This window comes from Candoia aspera, chromosome 2 (genome assembly GCF_035149785.1).
Source record: "Candoia aspera isolate rCanAsp1 chromosome 2, rCanAsp1.hap2, whole genome shotgun sequence".
Lineage (NCBI taxonomy): Eukaryota > Metazoa > Chordata > Lepidosauria > Squamata > Boidae > Candoia > Candoia aspera.
In genome coordinates this window covers 6,028,796-6,046,342 of record NC_086154.1, presented here as the reverse complement: position 1 = coordinate 6,046,342, position 17,547 = coordinate 6,028,796, and the positions used below count along the sequence as shown (strand labels likewise).

Sequence of the window (17,547 nt, the reverse complement as noted above, 5' to 3'; positions counted from 1 at the left end):
ATTTATTTCTCTGTTACAATTGCATAATGAAAGAAAAAAGGAAAATATTGATACAAATATAGGTATAAAATAATGTAGAATATATAGGGGAAAAGAGGAGAAAATCCCAATATAAACGATAAAATACAGGTGGACAGCTAAAAAGTCTTGAATAACCTGCAGATCCAGTACCGTATGGCTAATATATTCCCTATATGGCTAACACATTCTACACGCTAGTAGTGAGTTGCAGCAATGCTGCGGAGATGCCATAGCCAATTTCTAGTCGAGGCGTTCTCTGTGAAGCTGAAAATGTTTTTAATTTTGGAAGTGGAAGTCCCGGGAAAAGCTTGTCTCTGGGGCAATGGCCACATGCAACCCCCGTCTCTGCTGGGAGAGCTGAAGGGACGGGCGGCTGCAGACGCCCCTCGGGTAGCCCCGGGATCCCGCGGGGGAAGGCCGAGGAGGCTCCGGTTCGGTCGGCATCCCCACGTGAGGCAGGGTTTGGAGCCGGCCTTGGATCCCGCGGCAGTCTGGAGCGCTTCTGGCAGGGCCATACGAAGACGCTCAGCCTGTGGAGCAGGGAACTCTGCTCCGGGGAAGCCGCGCATCTCCGCCCGGGCCTCCCAAGGCCGGAAGGGCCCCGCAGGTCTCTCAGTCCAGTCCCCGCGCGGGGCAGGAACGCTCCGTCCGCCTGTCCAGCCTCGGATTCAGGACGCCCGCCGGGGGCCCCGCAGTCCCAGGCAGCACCACCTGCCGCGGCTTAAGAACGAGGAGGGAGGCTCGACAGCCCGTCCGCTCCTCAGGCGGCCCGGGATCAGAATCGACCTAGTCGATCTGCGCACGTTGCGGTCCCACCGGCTTCGTCCCTTCAGAGCGGGACGGAGCATGCGCAGAACAGCTTTGCGGGCAGTAGCCTCCTGCGGGAAAGGGGCGGAGGGAGGCGGCTGCCGAGACCAGGAGGGGAGGGGGCCGTGGGGGGGGCCTCTCTAGGAAGAAGCGCTCTCTCGACCGCCGCCCGAGGCCCCCCGAGGCGGAGGGGGCGGGGCCAGGGGGCGGGAGCGGGGAGCCGCGGGCGCGTTGCTGCTGCGCTTCCCGGAGCGAGGCCGGGAGAAGCGCGACCCCGCCTGCCCGGGAGGCCCCCTTTCCCGGGAAAGCCGGGCAGGGAGCCTGGAGGGTCCGCTCGTCCGCAGCGGCGCGGCTCGGCGTCCCGGTGAGATTTCGGGAGAGGCTGCTCGCCAAAGGCGGCCGGGAAGGAGAGGCGCCCAGCAGACGCCGCCGGGGAGGCTCGGCTCGGCCCGGCCCGGCCCGCGAGATGGCCTCGCCGCGGCCCGGAGCGGGGGGAGCCGCAGGACGAGCCCCCGCCGCCGCCGCCGCGCCCGCGGAGGGAGCGGCGCTCTGGCCGGCAGCCGGGCGGGGGGGCCTCCCCGAGGAGCCCCTGGGCGGGGGGGCGCAGCGCTTCCGCCGGCTCCGCTACCGGGAGTGCCAGGGGCCGCGGGGCGTCTGCAGCCGCCTGCAGCAGCTGTGCCGGGAGTGGCTGAAGCCCGAGCGGCGCAGCAAGGCCCAGGTGGTGGACCTGGTGATCCTGGAGCAGTTCCTGGCCGTGCTGCCGGCGGAGATGGCGAGCTGGGTGCGGGAGTGCGGCGCGGAGAGCTGTTCGCAGGCGGTGGCCCTGGCCGAGGGCTTTCTGTTGAGCCAGGCGGAGGCGGAGCGAGGGCAGCGGGTGAGTGCGGGGATGGGGCCCCTGGAGGACCCTGAGAGGAGAACCGTCCTTGCTTTCTTAACCGCTTCGCCCGCCTCAAATGCAGCTTCTAGCAATAGGGGAGCCTTCTGTTTCCCTCCCTTTTCAGCCACATATTTCTGTCAGCCCGTCCGGATTATTCCACAGGAGGACGGGGAATCCCAAGGGTATCTGCACCTCCACCCGTGGGTATAAGATGGTCCAGCTTTGGAGGCAGAGGAGAATCCCCTCCTTCCAATGTTCAGTTGTTTTAACTTCTGTTCTTCTTTGGTCCTGGCTGTTATTGCAGATGCAGGAGCCGCTGAGGAAGGAGGTTGTGGTGCCTCCTGAAGGCAGGGAAGCTCTCCCTGGTCCCTCTTTGGAGCAGCTGTGGGGAAGGATCTCTGAGGAGGATCCAACTCCTCTTTGTGATGGAGCAGCAACAGCTCAGGTAGGGAAGCTTGAGGAGAAGCAGCGTCTGGTTTTGTTGTGAGATTCAACACAACCACCTCTTGTTAAGGAGGTGAAGTGTGAGATCAGGACTCAGCAGCTTGGTCCTGCTTTCGAGGTGGTTGTTTGAGTGTGACATACAGAAGAGTCATACTGGGAAGTCGAATTCGTTCACGGAAACAGTTGAGTATTTAAGTTTCTTGTGGCTGCAGTAGGTTATCTACTTTATTTTGACTGGTCGTTTTGTTTTAAGTAATCAAAGAAGTGAAATTATAGCCAAATGAATAGCATTGCCATTATATTCTAATCAGCTTAAAAGTTACCCATGTCAGATATGGTTTTACTGCTTCAAAATGGCAGGTTCTGTAAAAAAAGGAAAGGAAAGGAAAGGAAGAAAGAAAGAAAAGAAAAACCTTTTTGGAAGGATTTAAAAGGCAAACTGCAGTTTTCATACAAAATGAAATCAGACAAAGTTGCTTAGTTCTTTTAAGTCTTTCTCCAAGGTGAATTGTGCCAGGAAGAAATTCCTACCAGGCAGGTGGGACCGGGTGCTCCCCTGAGAACATCTAGGGCTCCATTTTGAATGAAGGAAAGTCTCTCAAAGATGGCTGCATTTTTAAACTCCAGCATGGATGCTCCAATTCCATCTTTGTGCACTTGTGAACGTTTTCGAGCCTTAGTGAATCTTTGGAGGGGCAGCTGTAAAACCCAGTAGAATGTCATGTCAGAAAAGGAGTATTTTCTCTCTTGCAAAACTCACTTTTTGGATGTTGGAAATCTGGGAGAGAACTCTCTTGGACCTCTGTTGAGGAACATTTCCTTTGACTTTCAGGGCTCGGTGTCCTTTGAGGAGGTGGCTGTGTATTTCACGGAGGAGGAGTGGGCGCTGCTGGATCCCAGCCAGAGAGCCTTACACGGGGAAGTCATGCTGGAGAATTCTAGGAATGTGGCCACTCTGGGTAAGGTCCCACTTTGCTCTGGTTTGAGTTAATTGTGGAAAGTCTTTGTTATCCTAGCGGTGAGAAAGCACCTTCTAGCTAGAAGAAGGAAAGTCTGTTTTTGTTTTGTTTTTATTCTAACACTGAAGTAAGTAAGTTGTTAGATGCTTCACAGGATCCTTTCTCAGCTGACCTTTTATTCCCTGATCTGATTCTAGAGCAGATAAGCAGAACAGCTTTAGGCGAGGAAGATGCTACCCTGTATCTCTCTGACCTCTGTTCCTTACAACCACCCAGTTTCCTTGTTGTTGTTGTTAGTTGCCGTCAAGTCGTTTACAACTCACGGCGACCCTATGTATAACAGAACGAAATGCTGCTCGGTCTTGCGCCATACGTCTGACTGTTCCAATGTTTGCATCCATTGTTGCGGTGATTGTATCAATCCATTGCACTGAAAGTCTTCCTCTTTTCCGCTAGCCCTTGACTTTACCAAACATGACGTCCTTTTCAAGCGATCGGTCTTTCCTGACGATGTGCCCAAAGTATGAGAGTCTAAGCCTAGTTATCTTCACCTCTAGGGAACATTCCGGTTTTATTTCTTCTAAAACTGATTTGTTGTTCTTCTGGCCGTCCATGGTATTTTCAATAGTCTTCACCAACACCACAATTTGCATGCATCAATTCTTCTATCTTCCTTTTTTAATGTCCAACTTTCACAGGCGTATGTGGCAACTGAGAAGACCATGGCATGAGTCAGACGCACCTTTGTTTTTAAACTGGCGTCTTTACTTCTGAAAACCTTAGATAGGTCTTTGATAGCAGATTTCCCCAGCACAATACATTGTTTGATTTCTTGATTACTACTTCCCTTGGCATTGATCGTTGATCCGAGTAGACTGAAACTGTTGACCACTTCAATTTCTTCTCCATTTATTGTGACAATGTATCTTCGTCTTCGTCACATTCCGTAGTCCGTATTGCTGACTACGATCTCCATCAGCAAGTACTTCAAATCTTCTTCACTTCCAGCAAGCAAAGTTGTATCATCCGCATATCACAGGTTGTTAATGAGTCTTCCACCAATTCTGATACCCTGTTCTTCCTTGTACAGTCCTGCTTCTCGAATTATTTGTGTAGTGTACACATTGAATAAGAAGGGTGAAAGTATACAGCCTTGCAGCACACCTTTTCCAATTTTTAACCACTCGGTATCACCGTTTTCTGTTCTAATGACTGCCTCTTCATCCATGTACAGGTTCTGCATGAGTGCAATTAAGTGCTCTGGAATTCCCATTCTTTGTAATATTAGCCATAACTTGTTATGGTCCACACAGTCAAACACCTTTGCGTAATCAATGAAACAGAGGTAAACACCTTTCTGGTGTTCTTTACGTTCAGCCAAGATCCATCTGACATCAGCAATGATCTCTCTCGTACTGCGTCCTCTTCTAAATCCAGCTTGGACTTCTGGTAGTTCTCTGTCGATGTAAGGCTGCAAACGTTGTTGAATTATTTTCAGCAAAATTTTGCTAGCATGTGAAATTAATGAAATTGATAATTTCCACATTCTGTTCGATCTCGTTTCTTTGGAATGGGTATGAATATGGATCTCTTCCAGTCCGTTGGCCAGGTCATTGTCTTCTAAACGTCTTGACATCGAAGAGTAAGTGCTTCCACTGCTGCATCTGATAGTTGAAATATCTCAATTGGTAATCCATCAGTTCCTGGAGCCTTGTTTTTCGCCAATGCCTTCAGTGCAGCTTGAACTTCTTCCTTCAGTACCGATGGTTCTTGATCATATTCTACCTCCTTAAATAGCTGAACATCGACTGACTCTTTTTTATACAGTGATTCTGTATATTCCTTCCATCTTCTAATACTACCTGTGGCATTTAATGTATTGTCGATAGAATCTTTAAGAATAGCAACTCGGGGCTTGAATTATCTCATCAGCTCTTTCAGCTTGAGAAATGCTAATTGTGTTCTTCCTCTTAGATTTTCTAACTCTAGGTCTTTGCATATTTCATCATCATATTTTTCTCCCAACATGCTTGTCAACGAACCTCTGCAGAAACACTGGCTGTGCTATAGGCTGCTGCACTGCGATATGTTGAGGCAAATCTTGTCCCAGCTCCTGTGTTAATTGCGTCATGCCATTTTGTAAATTGGTTATTTGTTCCTCTACTTTTTACTGGTGTTGCAACAACAATGGAGTGAGGAGCTCAGCGTATAGCGGTGTTCCCTGAGGATCGGAGGCCGTCTCTAGAAGCCAGAGCAGGATCCTCTGCCTTCTTAGAAAGGGAATAATGGCCTGACAAGATTGATGTCAGCCCGTCAAGTTAGACTAGACTAGAAACCAAAGTCAGGCAGGCTAATACTGATCGTATAGTATAGTAACAGAATCTTGCAACCTTGAATTCACTTCCTTCCTCCTTCCCTCCCTTTCTCTTTGTGAGAACTAGGGAGGGGCTTGTCTGAGATGCTTTCTCAGTTTACAGTTCTTCCCCAAACTCGGGTTTCTTTTATCTGACAGTTGTCTTAGGAGTGGTTCTTCCTCCTGTTCTTCAAAGTATTTCCTTCTGCCCATTACAACTTCTTGCCTGAAAAAGTCAATTTCAATTTGTACTTCAATTATCACATTCTCAGAGATTTCTTTACGTTTGTGGGTGACATTCACCTTAGGACAGATAGGGTAGAGATTATTTCGATGTCCTTTTCCGTCATTTGAAATGCCCTGATGAACGTAGGCCAGGTGCCTGTCTGTACAGTATAGGGCAGGGGTCCCTAACCCCCGGGCCGCGGACCGCTCCCAGTCCGTGGCCTGTTAGAAACCGGGCCACGCAGCAGGAGGTGAGTGGTGGGCGAGCGAGCGAATTTACAGCCTGAATATTTACAGCCGCTCCCCATTGCTCGCATTACCGGCTGAGCTCCGCCCTATGTCAGAGAAAGCAAGCCCATTGGCTGCTATCTGCAAATGGTGCGAAGAAAAAAGAATAAAGGTCGGCAAAAAAAAAAAGGAAGTGCTTGAATCATCCCAAAACCATTCCTGCCCACCTCCCAGTCCGTGGAAGAATTGTCTTCCACGAAACCAGTCCCTGGTGCCAAAAAGGTTGGGAACTGCTGGTATAGGGTATTTCCAAAATTGCATTTGGAAAGGTCATAAATGTGAGGATTGGTCATAAAGTTATGTTTTCATGAGCATCGTAACTCTGAACGGTTGCTAAATGAGGCGTTCACTAAACGACTACCTGCTTACGGTCCATCTCTCCCTAATGGTTTCTACCTGTCCCAGATCCAGCACGAGGGGTCAGCTCCTGGTCCCGTTGGCTAAGGAATGTCAGGTGGCGGGTACCAGGAAGAAGCCCTTTTCTTCCGTGGCACTTGCCCTGTGGAACTTCATTCCACCTGAGATTAGGTAACCCTTACCCTTGGTTTGTGCTTTGGCCTGGGGCCCTGAAAGTGTGATGTGTCTTGGCTTTGTTGATGGTTATTTTATGATGTTCAGCTGCTGAGTGTTGTTACGTGTTTCATTTGATTTTACACATTTTAATTTAGCTTCCCAGAGTCACGTAGGTGAGATGAGAAGCTGTATAAATCAAGTAAATAAAGAAAACACCATATTTAAATAAAGCATTAATTTCACTGCACGTCCAACAACGTAAATGCAAATGAGGTAATTTTTTCTTTCTTGAAATCAGCTTATGGACAGGAGCGTGACAATTACAAGGAGCCCAGCGTAGTGCTATTCCAAATGAGCAAGTCTGAAGAACAAAGGAGTAAGAAAAGCTGCACAATGAATGGAACGAAGAAATCTTCGCCTGGATACAGTGAAATCTTTGACGTCCCAACCCAGCAAGTTCACCAACAAGAAGAAAAGGGAAGATATCTTGGATATAGCAAAAGAGACAGGGAGAAATCTGATTTCACCAAACACCGTACAACCCAGACCGAAGAGGAACAATATGAATATCAAGAGTACGGGCAAAGTATCACTCCTACCTCCTATCTTGCTTTACATCACCACTCCTACATCAAAGAGAAACCTTATACATTTATAAATTGTGGGGAAAACCTCACTTTGAGCAGTATTTCCCATGAACAGGAGAGACTGTATGAGTGTGGAAAGGGATTAAGTAAGAAACAGTTACTTATTTTGCCCTCAAAAAATCCACCAAGGGAGAAACACTATAAATGTCTGCAGTGTGGAAAGACATTCACTAAGAGATATAAACTAATCATACATGAAAGGATCCATACAGGGGAGAAGCCATATATATGTCTGGTGTGTGGAAGAAGATTCAGTCAGAGTGGTCACCTTACAAGACATCAACAATCCCACACGGGGGAGAAACCATATACGTGTCCGATGTGTGGAAAGAAGTTCACTGGAAGACCAAGCCTTGTGATGCATGTAAGAATCCACACAGGAGAGAAACCACATAAATGTATGGAGTGTGGAAAGAGCTTCCGTAAGGACAGTAATTTTATTTCCCATAAAAGGATCCACACAGGAGAAAAACCATACAAATGCCTGGAATGCGGAAAGAGCTTCACTCAGAATACCCTTACGAGACATCAAAGAACCCACACTGGGGAGAAACCATATACATGCTCAATGTGTGGAAGGAAGTTCAGTGGAAGATCGAATCTTAAAACCCATGTAAGAATCCACACAGGGGAGAAACCGCATAAGTGTATGGAGTGTGGGAAGGGCTTCCGTAAGCACAGTGACTTTATTCGCCATAAAAGGATCCACACAGGAGAAAAACCATACAAATGCCTGGAGTGTGGAAAGAGCTTCACTCAGAATGCTAACCTTGTCAAGCATAGAAGAATTCACACGGGAGAGAAACCATACAATTGCACAGAGTGTGGGAAAAACTTCGGCCAGAAAAATCACCTTATGAAACATAAAAGGATCCACACAAGAGAGAAAACATAACTTGGGAGCTTTCATCACAAGTGTTTTCTTCTCAAAAAGGGACCCATGTGGGAAAAACAATAGAAATATGTGGACTGTGGAGTAACGTTCAGTTGGAAGAGTAGTCTTATCAGACCTAAAGGGATCCGTACGGGAGAACCATAAAAACATCTCAAGTATGGAAATGGATTCAAAAGGGGAACTGCCCTTATTTCCCCCAAGAGCTCTTGTTTTGGGAGGAATGCCTGGATTCCAGAAAAAAATTCAGGACAAGCACTGGAACAGAATTGGTAAAGTAAATGTGTTGAATGGAATATCTGAAGGAGGAGAAAAGATGGAAAGAGCCCAAAGAGGAATGCTGTTAAATAGCATGGAGTTGCAATGATGGTGTCAGGAATGTTCAGGCTGAAAATGAGCTAAGTTTCGCAAGGGATAATATTCAGAAAAAGGACTAATAAAAGAAAACAACCCATCAGAATACCCAGTGCTCTGTGGATTTGGCCAAAAGAAGGAAAAACAGGACTACATTTTTATTTTTCCTCAGTCTTCTTTCACCAAGGAAGTATGAGTCCCTCCCTACATTCTGAGACCCAACCTCAAGTATTTCCCCAACTTAAGACTTCCAGTGAGGATTTAGTCATCTTCAGAGGAGTGGAATGGCACCACAGCGTAGATTGGAGCCCAGAAGCTAGCTCTGGACACCAAACTTCCTCTGGATAAAGGAGGGAGCGTGAAATAACCCATTTGATCTCTGGACAACCGCTCCCTGTAAGTTACCTGCAAAAACGGAAGCATTTGCAGTTGGCTTGCAAGTTGAGTGGCTGGGAGGCGTAGGATTCTATCTACGTTCATGGCTGTGGTGCAGCCAATATGGACAGAGGAACCGGCCAATCCTCATTTTTTAATCATATTTGGATATAATAATTCTTCAGCCTAACAGATATATTCTTTTACAACAGATAAGTATTTCTCTTGGTGATTTTCATTTTTGGGGGGGATTTTGGTGGGGAATTGAATTACAAGGGGTTTCAACAATTGGTATTGGGAATTTATGCCCCAAATGAGGATAAAGGAACTTTTTATAAACAACTTAGGGAGTGACTAACAAGTGTTTCTTATGAAAACTGGTGTTTAATGGGAGATTGGAATGGAGTGATTTCTCCACAATTAGATAGAACTTCAGAGAAAGAATATTTAAATTAAAGTAAATCACTAAAAGCTTTTTTTGATTTGATGGATAACTTAGGTCTAGTAGATACATGGAGAGAGAAAAATATTTATTTTCCAGAAAGACACAGGTCTTTTCAAAAATAGATACGATTTGGACCTCAAAAAATTTGGCTACCAAAATCTCTAAAGTTGAGATTCTACCAAAGACTTTTTCTGATCATAATTCTGTGAGTTTGGTTTTTAAAAGGTAACCTATCTCTTCAAATGGAGATTAAATGAAATGATATTACAGAAGGAGCTGATAGTGGAGGGTTACAAAAAGAAATTAACAGATTTTTTTAAAAACAAAGGCAATCTGTTGTATCTTTACAACAGATAAGTACTTCTCTTGGTGATTTTCATTTTTGGGGGTGGGATTATCCCTTAAAAGGTTTAAACACTTAAAGTATAAGGAGTAAGCTTAATAAGGAATGATATAAGAAAGTTAAAAATGGATGAAGGGGGAATTTTTTTTTTTGAAGATTAATTTTTCTACGAAACTGCATTGCAAGAGGCCTAACTGAATTAAATAATTGGCTTAACCTTCCATTGCTTTCTATTAAAGACTGTTAATAATAGGTTGGATTACAAAACAAAAAATTAAGGTAACTTGAGGAGACCTGAGTACTTCGTGGTAACCATGGTGATGCAGATGTCACATGCGCCTGCAGTTACACTTTTAAAGACACAAGAGGGAGTAAAGTTTCTGTGGTAACCATGGTGATGCAGATGTGACATGCGCCTGCAGTTACACCTTTAAAGACACAAGAGGGAGTAAAGTTTCTGTGGTAACCATGGTGACGCAGATGTGACATGCGCCTGCAGTTACAGCTTTAAAGACACAAGGGAGTAAAGTTTCTGTGGTAACCATGGTGACGCAGATGTGACATGCGCCTGCAGTTACACCTTTAAAAAGACAAGAGGGAGTAAAGTTTCTGTGGTAACCATGGTGACGCAGATGTGACATGTGCCTGCAGTTACACCTTTAAAGACACAAGAGGGAGTAAAGTTTCTGTTACCGTCACTTCTGTTTAACACTTTCGTTTTCAAATAATGCCTATGCACAAGGCAGCAAGACTGGAGGCTAGATGAAGTTCCTCAGAGCAGCCTTTAGAGAAGGAAGATAAATTAGAAAAAGCAGTCCCCTGAAGCTCACTTCAGGTAGTGTTTGATGAATTGGGAACTCAATTGGTTCAGTCACCTGAACCTAAATTTACAGCTTTTGAAAAAAAAAGACGAAAGGCTTGATAAGATGGAAAATTCTATAAAACAAATGTCTGGAGATATAAAACAAGTTAATAAGATGGGAATTTTAGAGAGTAAATCAGAAGTTAGGGACAGATAATGCGGCTTTGCTGGAAGTGAGGGAAATTTTCTCTATTCCAGAGAGTTCTGGTGAGAATGTTGGAAGAAAAATTATTCAAGCATTGACAGTGTTTTTGGACTGGGAAGAGGAGGAGACCAAAGCAGAGATTGATAAGGTGTATCAAATAACCTTACCAGTCCAAAACATGGCAAGAATAGGAAATGTTCCAAGGAATGTTTTGGTGCATTTTGTGAGGAAAAAGACAAGGGGACAAGCTTTGCAACAGCACTTCAATACAAGACTGAAGACTGATAATACAGATATAATCATAAAATAAATTCCTATTAGAATTTTATGCAAGAGAAAGGAATACTCCTTTTTGACTGAGATATTAAAGCAGAAAAAGATTTCACTTTGTTGGAACAAATTAGAGGGTGTGCTTTTGGCTTTTAAACAGCAAAGATTTCCACTGAGCTCTGTTCAAAAGGTCAGAGACTTTTGGGAAAAATTTAAAGGAGAATTGGAAGAGGTTCAAATGGAGGTTGTGGAGGAGACTGTTCCAAAATTACTACAGATGCAAAAAGATTCTGAACAAGATGAGTCTGAATTAGGTGGCACAGGCATTGAGTTTTCTAAACTACTGGCCTAATTATGGATTATAAATGTTTAACATGGAATATAAATGGAGAAAATGCTCCTTAAAAAAGAAACTTTTTCATTACTTAAAAAAAATGAAACAAGATATAATTTGCCTATAAGAGACTCACGCTAGAAAAAAAGACATAAAATATTTGATTTACAGAAATCTGGATTAAGAATTTATTTCAGCTGCACCTAAAAAAGTAAATTGTTCTATATATTGTTGTTGTTTATTCGTTCAGTCGCTTCCGACTCTTCGTGACTTCACGGACCAGCCCACGCCAGAGCTGCCTGTCGGTCGTCGACACCCCCAGCTCCCCCAGGGACGAGTCCGTCACTGACTGACAAACATGACAGATTTGTCAGGGGAGGGGAATTGAATTACAAGGGGTTTCAACAATTGGTATTGGGAATTTATGCCCCAAATGAGGATAAAGGAACTTTTTATAAACAACTTAGGGAGTGACTAACAAGTGTTCCTTATGAAAACTGGTGTTTAATGGGAGATTGGAATGGAGTGATTTCTCCACAATTAGAACTTCAGAGAAAGAATATTTAAATTAATCAAGGTAAATCACTAAAAGCTTTTTTTGATTTGATGGATAACTTAGGTCTAGTAGATACATGGAGAGAGAAAAATATTTATTTTCCAGAAAGACATAGATCTTTTCAAAAATAGATACGATTTGGACCTCAAAAAATTTGGCTACCAAGATCTCTAAAGTTGAGATTCTACCAAAGACTTTTTCTGATCATAATTCTGTGAGTTTGGTTTTTAAAAGGTAACCTATCTCTTCAAATGGAGATTAAATGCAATGTTATTACAGAAGGAGCTGATAGTGGAGGGTTACAAAAAGAAATTAACAGATTTTTTTTAAAACAGGCATGGATTTAAGAATGGGTTATGATACAAGTAAAGCTTTCATCAGAGATTATTTCATACAACATAATACTGAACTTAAAAAGAAGACTCGAGAAAATACAGGCTATTTTTGATGAGATGAAAATATGAAGAACTAGAGAAATCAGAAAACATTTCACATCAAATCAAACTTTCACAGCAACAATTATCTATTTTAAGAGTAATAGAAATGGAAATAAAGATGAACTATACAAGAGAAAGAAAAACTGATTTTGAAACTTCAAGAGGGAGATAACTGTATTAATGGGTGATGGGGCTATACAAAAAACGTTTTATCAGTATTATTTTACCTCAGTGTAGAGATACCATAACGAATTTCTAGTCGAGGTGTTCTCTGTGAAGCTGAAAATGTATTTGATTATCACAACGGTGTTCCTACATGGAAGTCCCGGGAAAAGCTTGTCTCTGGGGCAATGGCCACATGCAACCCCCGTCTCTGCTGGGAGAGCTTAAGGGACGGGCGGCTGCAGACGCCCCTCGGGTAGCCCCGGGATCCCGCGGGGGAAGGCCGAGGAGGCTCCGGTTCGGTCGGCATCCCCACGTGAGGCAGGGTTTGGAGCCGGCCTTGGATCCCGCGGCAGTCTGGAGCGCTTCTGGCAGGGCCATACGAAGACGCTCAGCCTGTGGAGCAGGGAACTCTGCTCCGGGGAAGCCGCGCATCTCCGCCGGGGCCTCCCAAGGCCGGAAGGGCCCCGCAGGTCTCTCAGTCCAGTCCCCGCGCGGGACAGGAACGCTCCGTCCGCCTGTCCAGCCTCGGATTCAGGACGCCCGCCGGGGGCCCCGCAGTCCCAGGCGGCACCACCTGCCGCGGCAAAATAACTCTGGCGGTCAGGAAAACGCTCACTCGAGTCCCGCGTCTCACAACGTCCCACTTTCTCGGAAACAGAAAGACTGAAACAAAAAGGGAGGCGCGGAGGGGGAAGGGACACCGAGGCGGACCTGCGCCGGTCTGTCCTGGGACGCCTGGGAGCAGCAGCACCCTTGACCCACCCCCGGGAGGCTCGACAGCCCGGCCGTAGCTCCCACCCACCCCGGATCCCCTCCCAAGGCTGCTAGGAATCCTCTTCTCTTCAAATCCATTGAAGGAGCTCCAGGATCCACCCAGCAGCTCGTTGCACACACTGCGGTCCCGGCAGCTTCCGCCCTACAGAGCGGGACGGAGCATGCGCAGAACAGCGTTGCCGGCAGTAGCCTCCTGCGGGAAAGGGGCGGAGGGAGGCGGCTGCCGAGACCAGGAGGAGAGGGGCCCGGGGGCCGCGTGGCCTCTCTAGGAAGAAGCGCTCTCTCGCCCGCCGCCCGAGGCCCCCCGAGGCGGAGGGGGCGGGGCCAGGGGGCGGGAGCGGAGAGCCGCGGGCGCGTTGCTGCTGCGCTTCCCGGAGCGAGGCCGGGAGGAGCGCGACCCCGCCTGCCCGGGAGGCCCCCTTTCCCGGGAAAGCCGGGCAGGGAGCCTGGAGGGTCCGCTCGTCCGCAGCGGCGCGGCTCGGCGTCCCGGTGAGATTTCGGGAGAGGCTGCTCGCCAAAGGCGGCCGGGAAGGAGAGGCGCCCAGCAGACGCCGCCGGGGAGGCTCGGCTCGGCTCGGCCCGGCCCGGCCCGCGAGATGGCCTCGCCGCGGCCCGGAGCGGGGGGAGCCGCAGGACGAGCCCCCGCCGCCGCCGCCGCCGCCGCGCCCGCGGAGGGAGCGGCGCTCTGGCCGGCAGCCGGGCGGGGGGGCCTCCCCGAGGAGCCCCTGGGCGGGGGGGCGCAGCGCTTCCGCCGGCTCCGCTACCGGGAGTGCCAGGGGCCGCGGGGCGTCTGCAGCCGCCTGCAGCAGCTGTGCCGGGAGTGGCTGAAGCCCGAGCGGCGCAGCAAGGCCCAGGTGGTGGACCTGGTGATCCTGGAGCAGTTCCTGGCCGTGCTGCCGGCGGAGATGGCGAGCTGGGTGCGGGAGTGCGGCGCGGAGAGCTGTTCGCAGGCGGTGGCCCTGGCCGAGGGCTTCCTGCTGAGCCAGGCGGAGGCGGAGCGAGGGCAGCGGGTGAGTGCGGGGCCGGGGCCCCTGGAGGAGGGCCGCCCCTCCTTCGTTGACCCCTCGCCCGCCTCGAAAGCAGCTTCTAGCAATGGGGGAGCCTTCTGTTTCCCTCTCTTTTCTTCCACATATTTCTGTCTGCCCGTCCGGATTATTCCACAGGAGGACGGGGAATCCCAAGGGTATCTGCACCTCCGCTTGCCCCATCTTGGGGGGTTGGAAGGGGGTTGGATTTAAGATGGCCCAGCTTTGGAGGCAGAGGAGAATCCCCTCCTTCCAATGTTCGGTTGTTTTAACTTCTGTTCTTCTTTGGTCCTGGCTGTTATTGCAGATGCAGGAGCCGCTGAGGAAGGAGGTTGTGGTGCCTCCTGAAGGCAGGGAAGCTCTCCCTGGTCCCTCTTTGGAGCAGCTGTGGGGAAGGATCTCTGAGGAGGATCCAGCTCCTCTTTGTGATGAAGCAGCAACAGCTCAGGTAGGGAAGCTTGAGGAGAAGCAGCGTCTGGTTTTGTTGTGAGATTCAACACAACAACCTCTTGTTAAGGAGGTGAAGTGTGAGATCAGGACTCAGCAGCTTGGTCCTGCTTTCAAGGTGGTTGTTTGAGTGGGACATACAGAAGAGTCATACTGGGAAGTCGAATTCGTTCACGGAAACAGTTGAGTATTTAAGTTTCTTGTGGCTGCAGTAGGTTATCTACTTTATTTTGACTGGTTGTTTTGTTTTAAGTAATCAAAGAAGTGAAATTATAGCCAAATGAATAGCATTGCCATTATATTCTAATCAGCTTAAAAGTTACCCATGTCAGATATTGTTTTACTGCTTCAAAATGGCAGGTTCTGTAAAAAAGGAAAGGAAAGAAAGAAAGAAAAAAGAAAAACCTTTTTGGAAGGATTTAAAAGGGAAACCGCAGTTTTCATACAAAATGAGATCAGACAAAGTTGCTTAGATCTTTTAAGTCTTTCTCCAAGGTGAATTGTGCCAGGAAGAAATTCCTACCAGGCAGGTGGGACCGGGTGCTCCCCTGAGAACATCTAGGGCTCCATTTTGAATGAAGGAAAGTCTCTCAAAGATGGCTGCATTTTTAAACTCCAGCATGGATGCTCCAGTTCCATCTTTGTGCACTTGTGAACATTTTCGAGCCTTAGTGAATCTTTGGAGAGGCAGCTGTAAAACCCAGTAGAATGTCATGTCAGAAAAGGAGTATTTTCTCTCTTGCAAAACCCACTTTTTGGATGTTGGAAATCTGGGAGAGAACTTCCTTGGACCTCTGTTGAGGAACATTTCCTTTGACTTTCAGGGCTCGGTGTCCTTTGAGGAGGTGGCTGTGTATTTCACGGAGGAGGAGTGGGCGCTGCTGGATCCCAGCCAGAGAGCCTTACACGAGGAAGTCATGCTGGAGAATTCTAGGAATGTGGCCACTCTGGGTAAGGTCCCGCTTTGCTCTGGGTTGAGTTAATTGTGGAAAGTCTTTGTTATCCTAGCGGTGAGAAAGCACCTTCTAGCTAGAAGAAGGAAAGTCTGTTTTTGTTTTGTTTTTATTCTAACACTGAAGTAAGTAAGTTGTTAGACCCTGCTTCACAGGGTCCTTTCTCAGCTGAGCTTTTATTCCCTGATCTGATTCTAGAGCAGATAAGCGGAACAGCTTTAGGCGAGGAAGATGCTGCCCTGTATCTCTCTGACGCCTGTTCCTTACAACCACCCAATTTCCTAGTTTGCGAAATAACCAGTGGCAGGTCTCCTACCGGCTGTTTGGTCAAAGGGCCCTCCTTCGGCTCTGGGTGAATCATGTGTTAACTCCCTGTAGGGCAGAGAACAAGTGGCATTTTTTTTTCCCCTGAGTGATTTAGCCCAAGATGGTTCTGTAGGCTACTGTTAAAGAAGATGCTGTCTGGAAACCTGGGATGATTTCAAGAACCTAAGTAGCACTGAATCCAGTTAGTACTTTAAAAAGTCACACAGCCACTGCACAAGCAAAGCAGTTCCATATTTTAACATTCCTGCGGCGATACCATACACATCGGCAGCTTAGCTGCTTCTCAGAATTCTCACAGCATTTACAGCTTCGTTTGATGAATATATATTTGTTTCAATTCCTCTCTCTGACATGTTCCTATCATTCTTCTACCAATCATGAAAATACTTCTTCCAGAATTCCCCCATTTCAATTTTGTTCCCCAAAATTTCATCTGTTTTCTTCTTAATTAGGCTCCCACTGCTGGGGCTAGCGAGCCAGTTTGGTCTAGCGGTTAAGGTGCTGGGCTAGAAACCAGGAGTCTGTGAGTTCTAGTCCCGCTGTAGGCATGAAAGCCGGCTGGGTGCCCCTGGGCCAGTCTCTCTCTCTCAGCCCAACTCGGTGCAGTGTAGACCAGCCTCCTCGTGGTGCACCCCGAGCAACGGGACTTGTCACGGCTAAATAGCGCACACATCTGGCTGCTGGACCTCATAAGGATTTCCCAGCAAGAAAAAAAGCAGCATGAATACCAAACTGCTATGCCATACGATTAAAAAAAACTGCTAGGGCTAGTTGCTGCCTTTTATAATTGGCTGAAATTCTGCAAAGTGGCAAGAATTTGCAAAAAGGCAGAGGAATTAGCAGGGTATGGATTGACCAAAAAGAGTTAATGAATCAATTTGAAGCGAGCAGAGATCGCATCAATACGTAATTCCAGAACATGCTCCTAGATTGTTATATGGATCCTAAATAAAAAAAAAGAATCACTAACAACAAGGAGGGACACCATGGAGGCAATAAGAAGAGATGAATGTATAAGGCAGATAAGCAGGATGGAAAAGAAATGTCCCCGGGAGGTGACTGCATTACATTCTCAAATTGAGACTTCATGGGTCAAAAATAATGGAACCCGGCCAGTGAATATATATAAACAAGTACAAAAGGAGAAAAAGGAGCTTAATATTTTAGAGACCAAGAAGATAACATCTCAACTTCGATTTTTAAAGCAGTAATACTATGAATTGGACAGTAAGTACTCAAAACAGTTGGCAAATGAGCCAATTGCTCATTGACCAGTTGCTCCTCTTTTGTCTCCTGAATGTCTCTCTTAACTCTTCGAGGTAGACCAGACTAGGAGATGAAAGTCACCCAGGCTAATACAGGTTTTATAGTATAGTAACAGAATCTTTGGAATCTGAATGTACTTCTCCGCCCTGTCCCTTCCTTTATCTTCCTGAGAACTAGGGAGGATCTTGTCTGAGAGGTTTTCTCATGTTGCAGTTCTGCCCCCGACTCAGGTATATTTTATCTGATCGTTGTCTTGGGAGCAGCTCTTCCTCTTGTCTTTCAAGGTGGTTCCTTCTGCCCATTCCATCACCTCCCCCATCAGCCTTAGTCCCCCCTCCTATGTTCCCAGAGAAATCTGAGTCTGGGCTATGGGAATGAAGTGCAGATGAGCTGCTCCAATTTGCATGGGCTCCCTTGTGCTGCATTCCCAGGAGGCCAAAGGA

General features: G+C 47.2%; 2 protein-coding genes across 2 annotated transcripts; both read left to right on the top strand.

The window, feature by feature from the left end:
* The first annotated feature begins 351 nt into the window (after nucleotides 1-351).
* LOC134489774 (zinc finger protein 708-like) lies at nucleotides 352-9,023 on the top strand. The gene is made up of 5 exons (XM_063292637.1): nucleotides 352-830; nucleotides 973-1,702; nucleotides 2,010-2,150; nucleotides 2,982-3,108; nucleotides 6,786-9,023. Exons 1-5 carry the CDS (start codon nucleotides 352-354, stop codon nucleotides 8,027-8,029), a joined length of 2,721 nt encoding a protein of 906 aa, XP_063148707.1. The 3' UTR covers nucleotides 8,030-9,023.
* Nucleotides 9,024-13,247: 4,224 nt separating this feature from the next.
* LOC134489772 (neurotrophin receptor-interacting factor homolog) lies at nucleotides 13,248-15,620 on the top strand. The gene is made up of 4 exons (XM_063292636.1): nucleotides 13,248-13,271; nucleotides 13,356-14,096; nucleotides 14,419-14,559; nucleotides 15,383-15,620. The coding sequence occupies exons 1-4, from the start codon at nucleotides 13,248-13,250 to the stop codon at nucleotides 15,539-15,541; spliced, it is 1,065 nt and encodes a 354-aa protein (XP_063148706.1). The 3' UTR covers nucleotides 15,542-15,620.
* The last annotated feature ends 1,927 nt before the right edge of the window (nucleotides 15,621-17,547 follow it).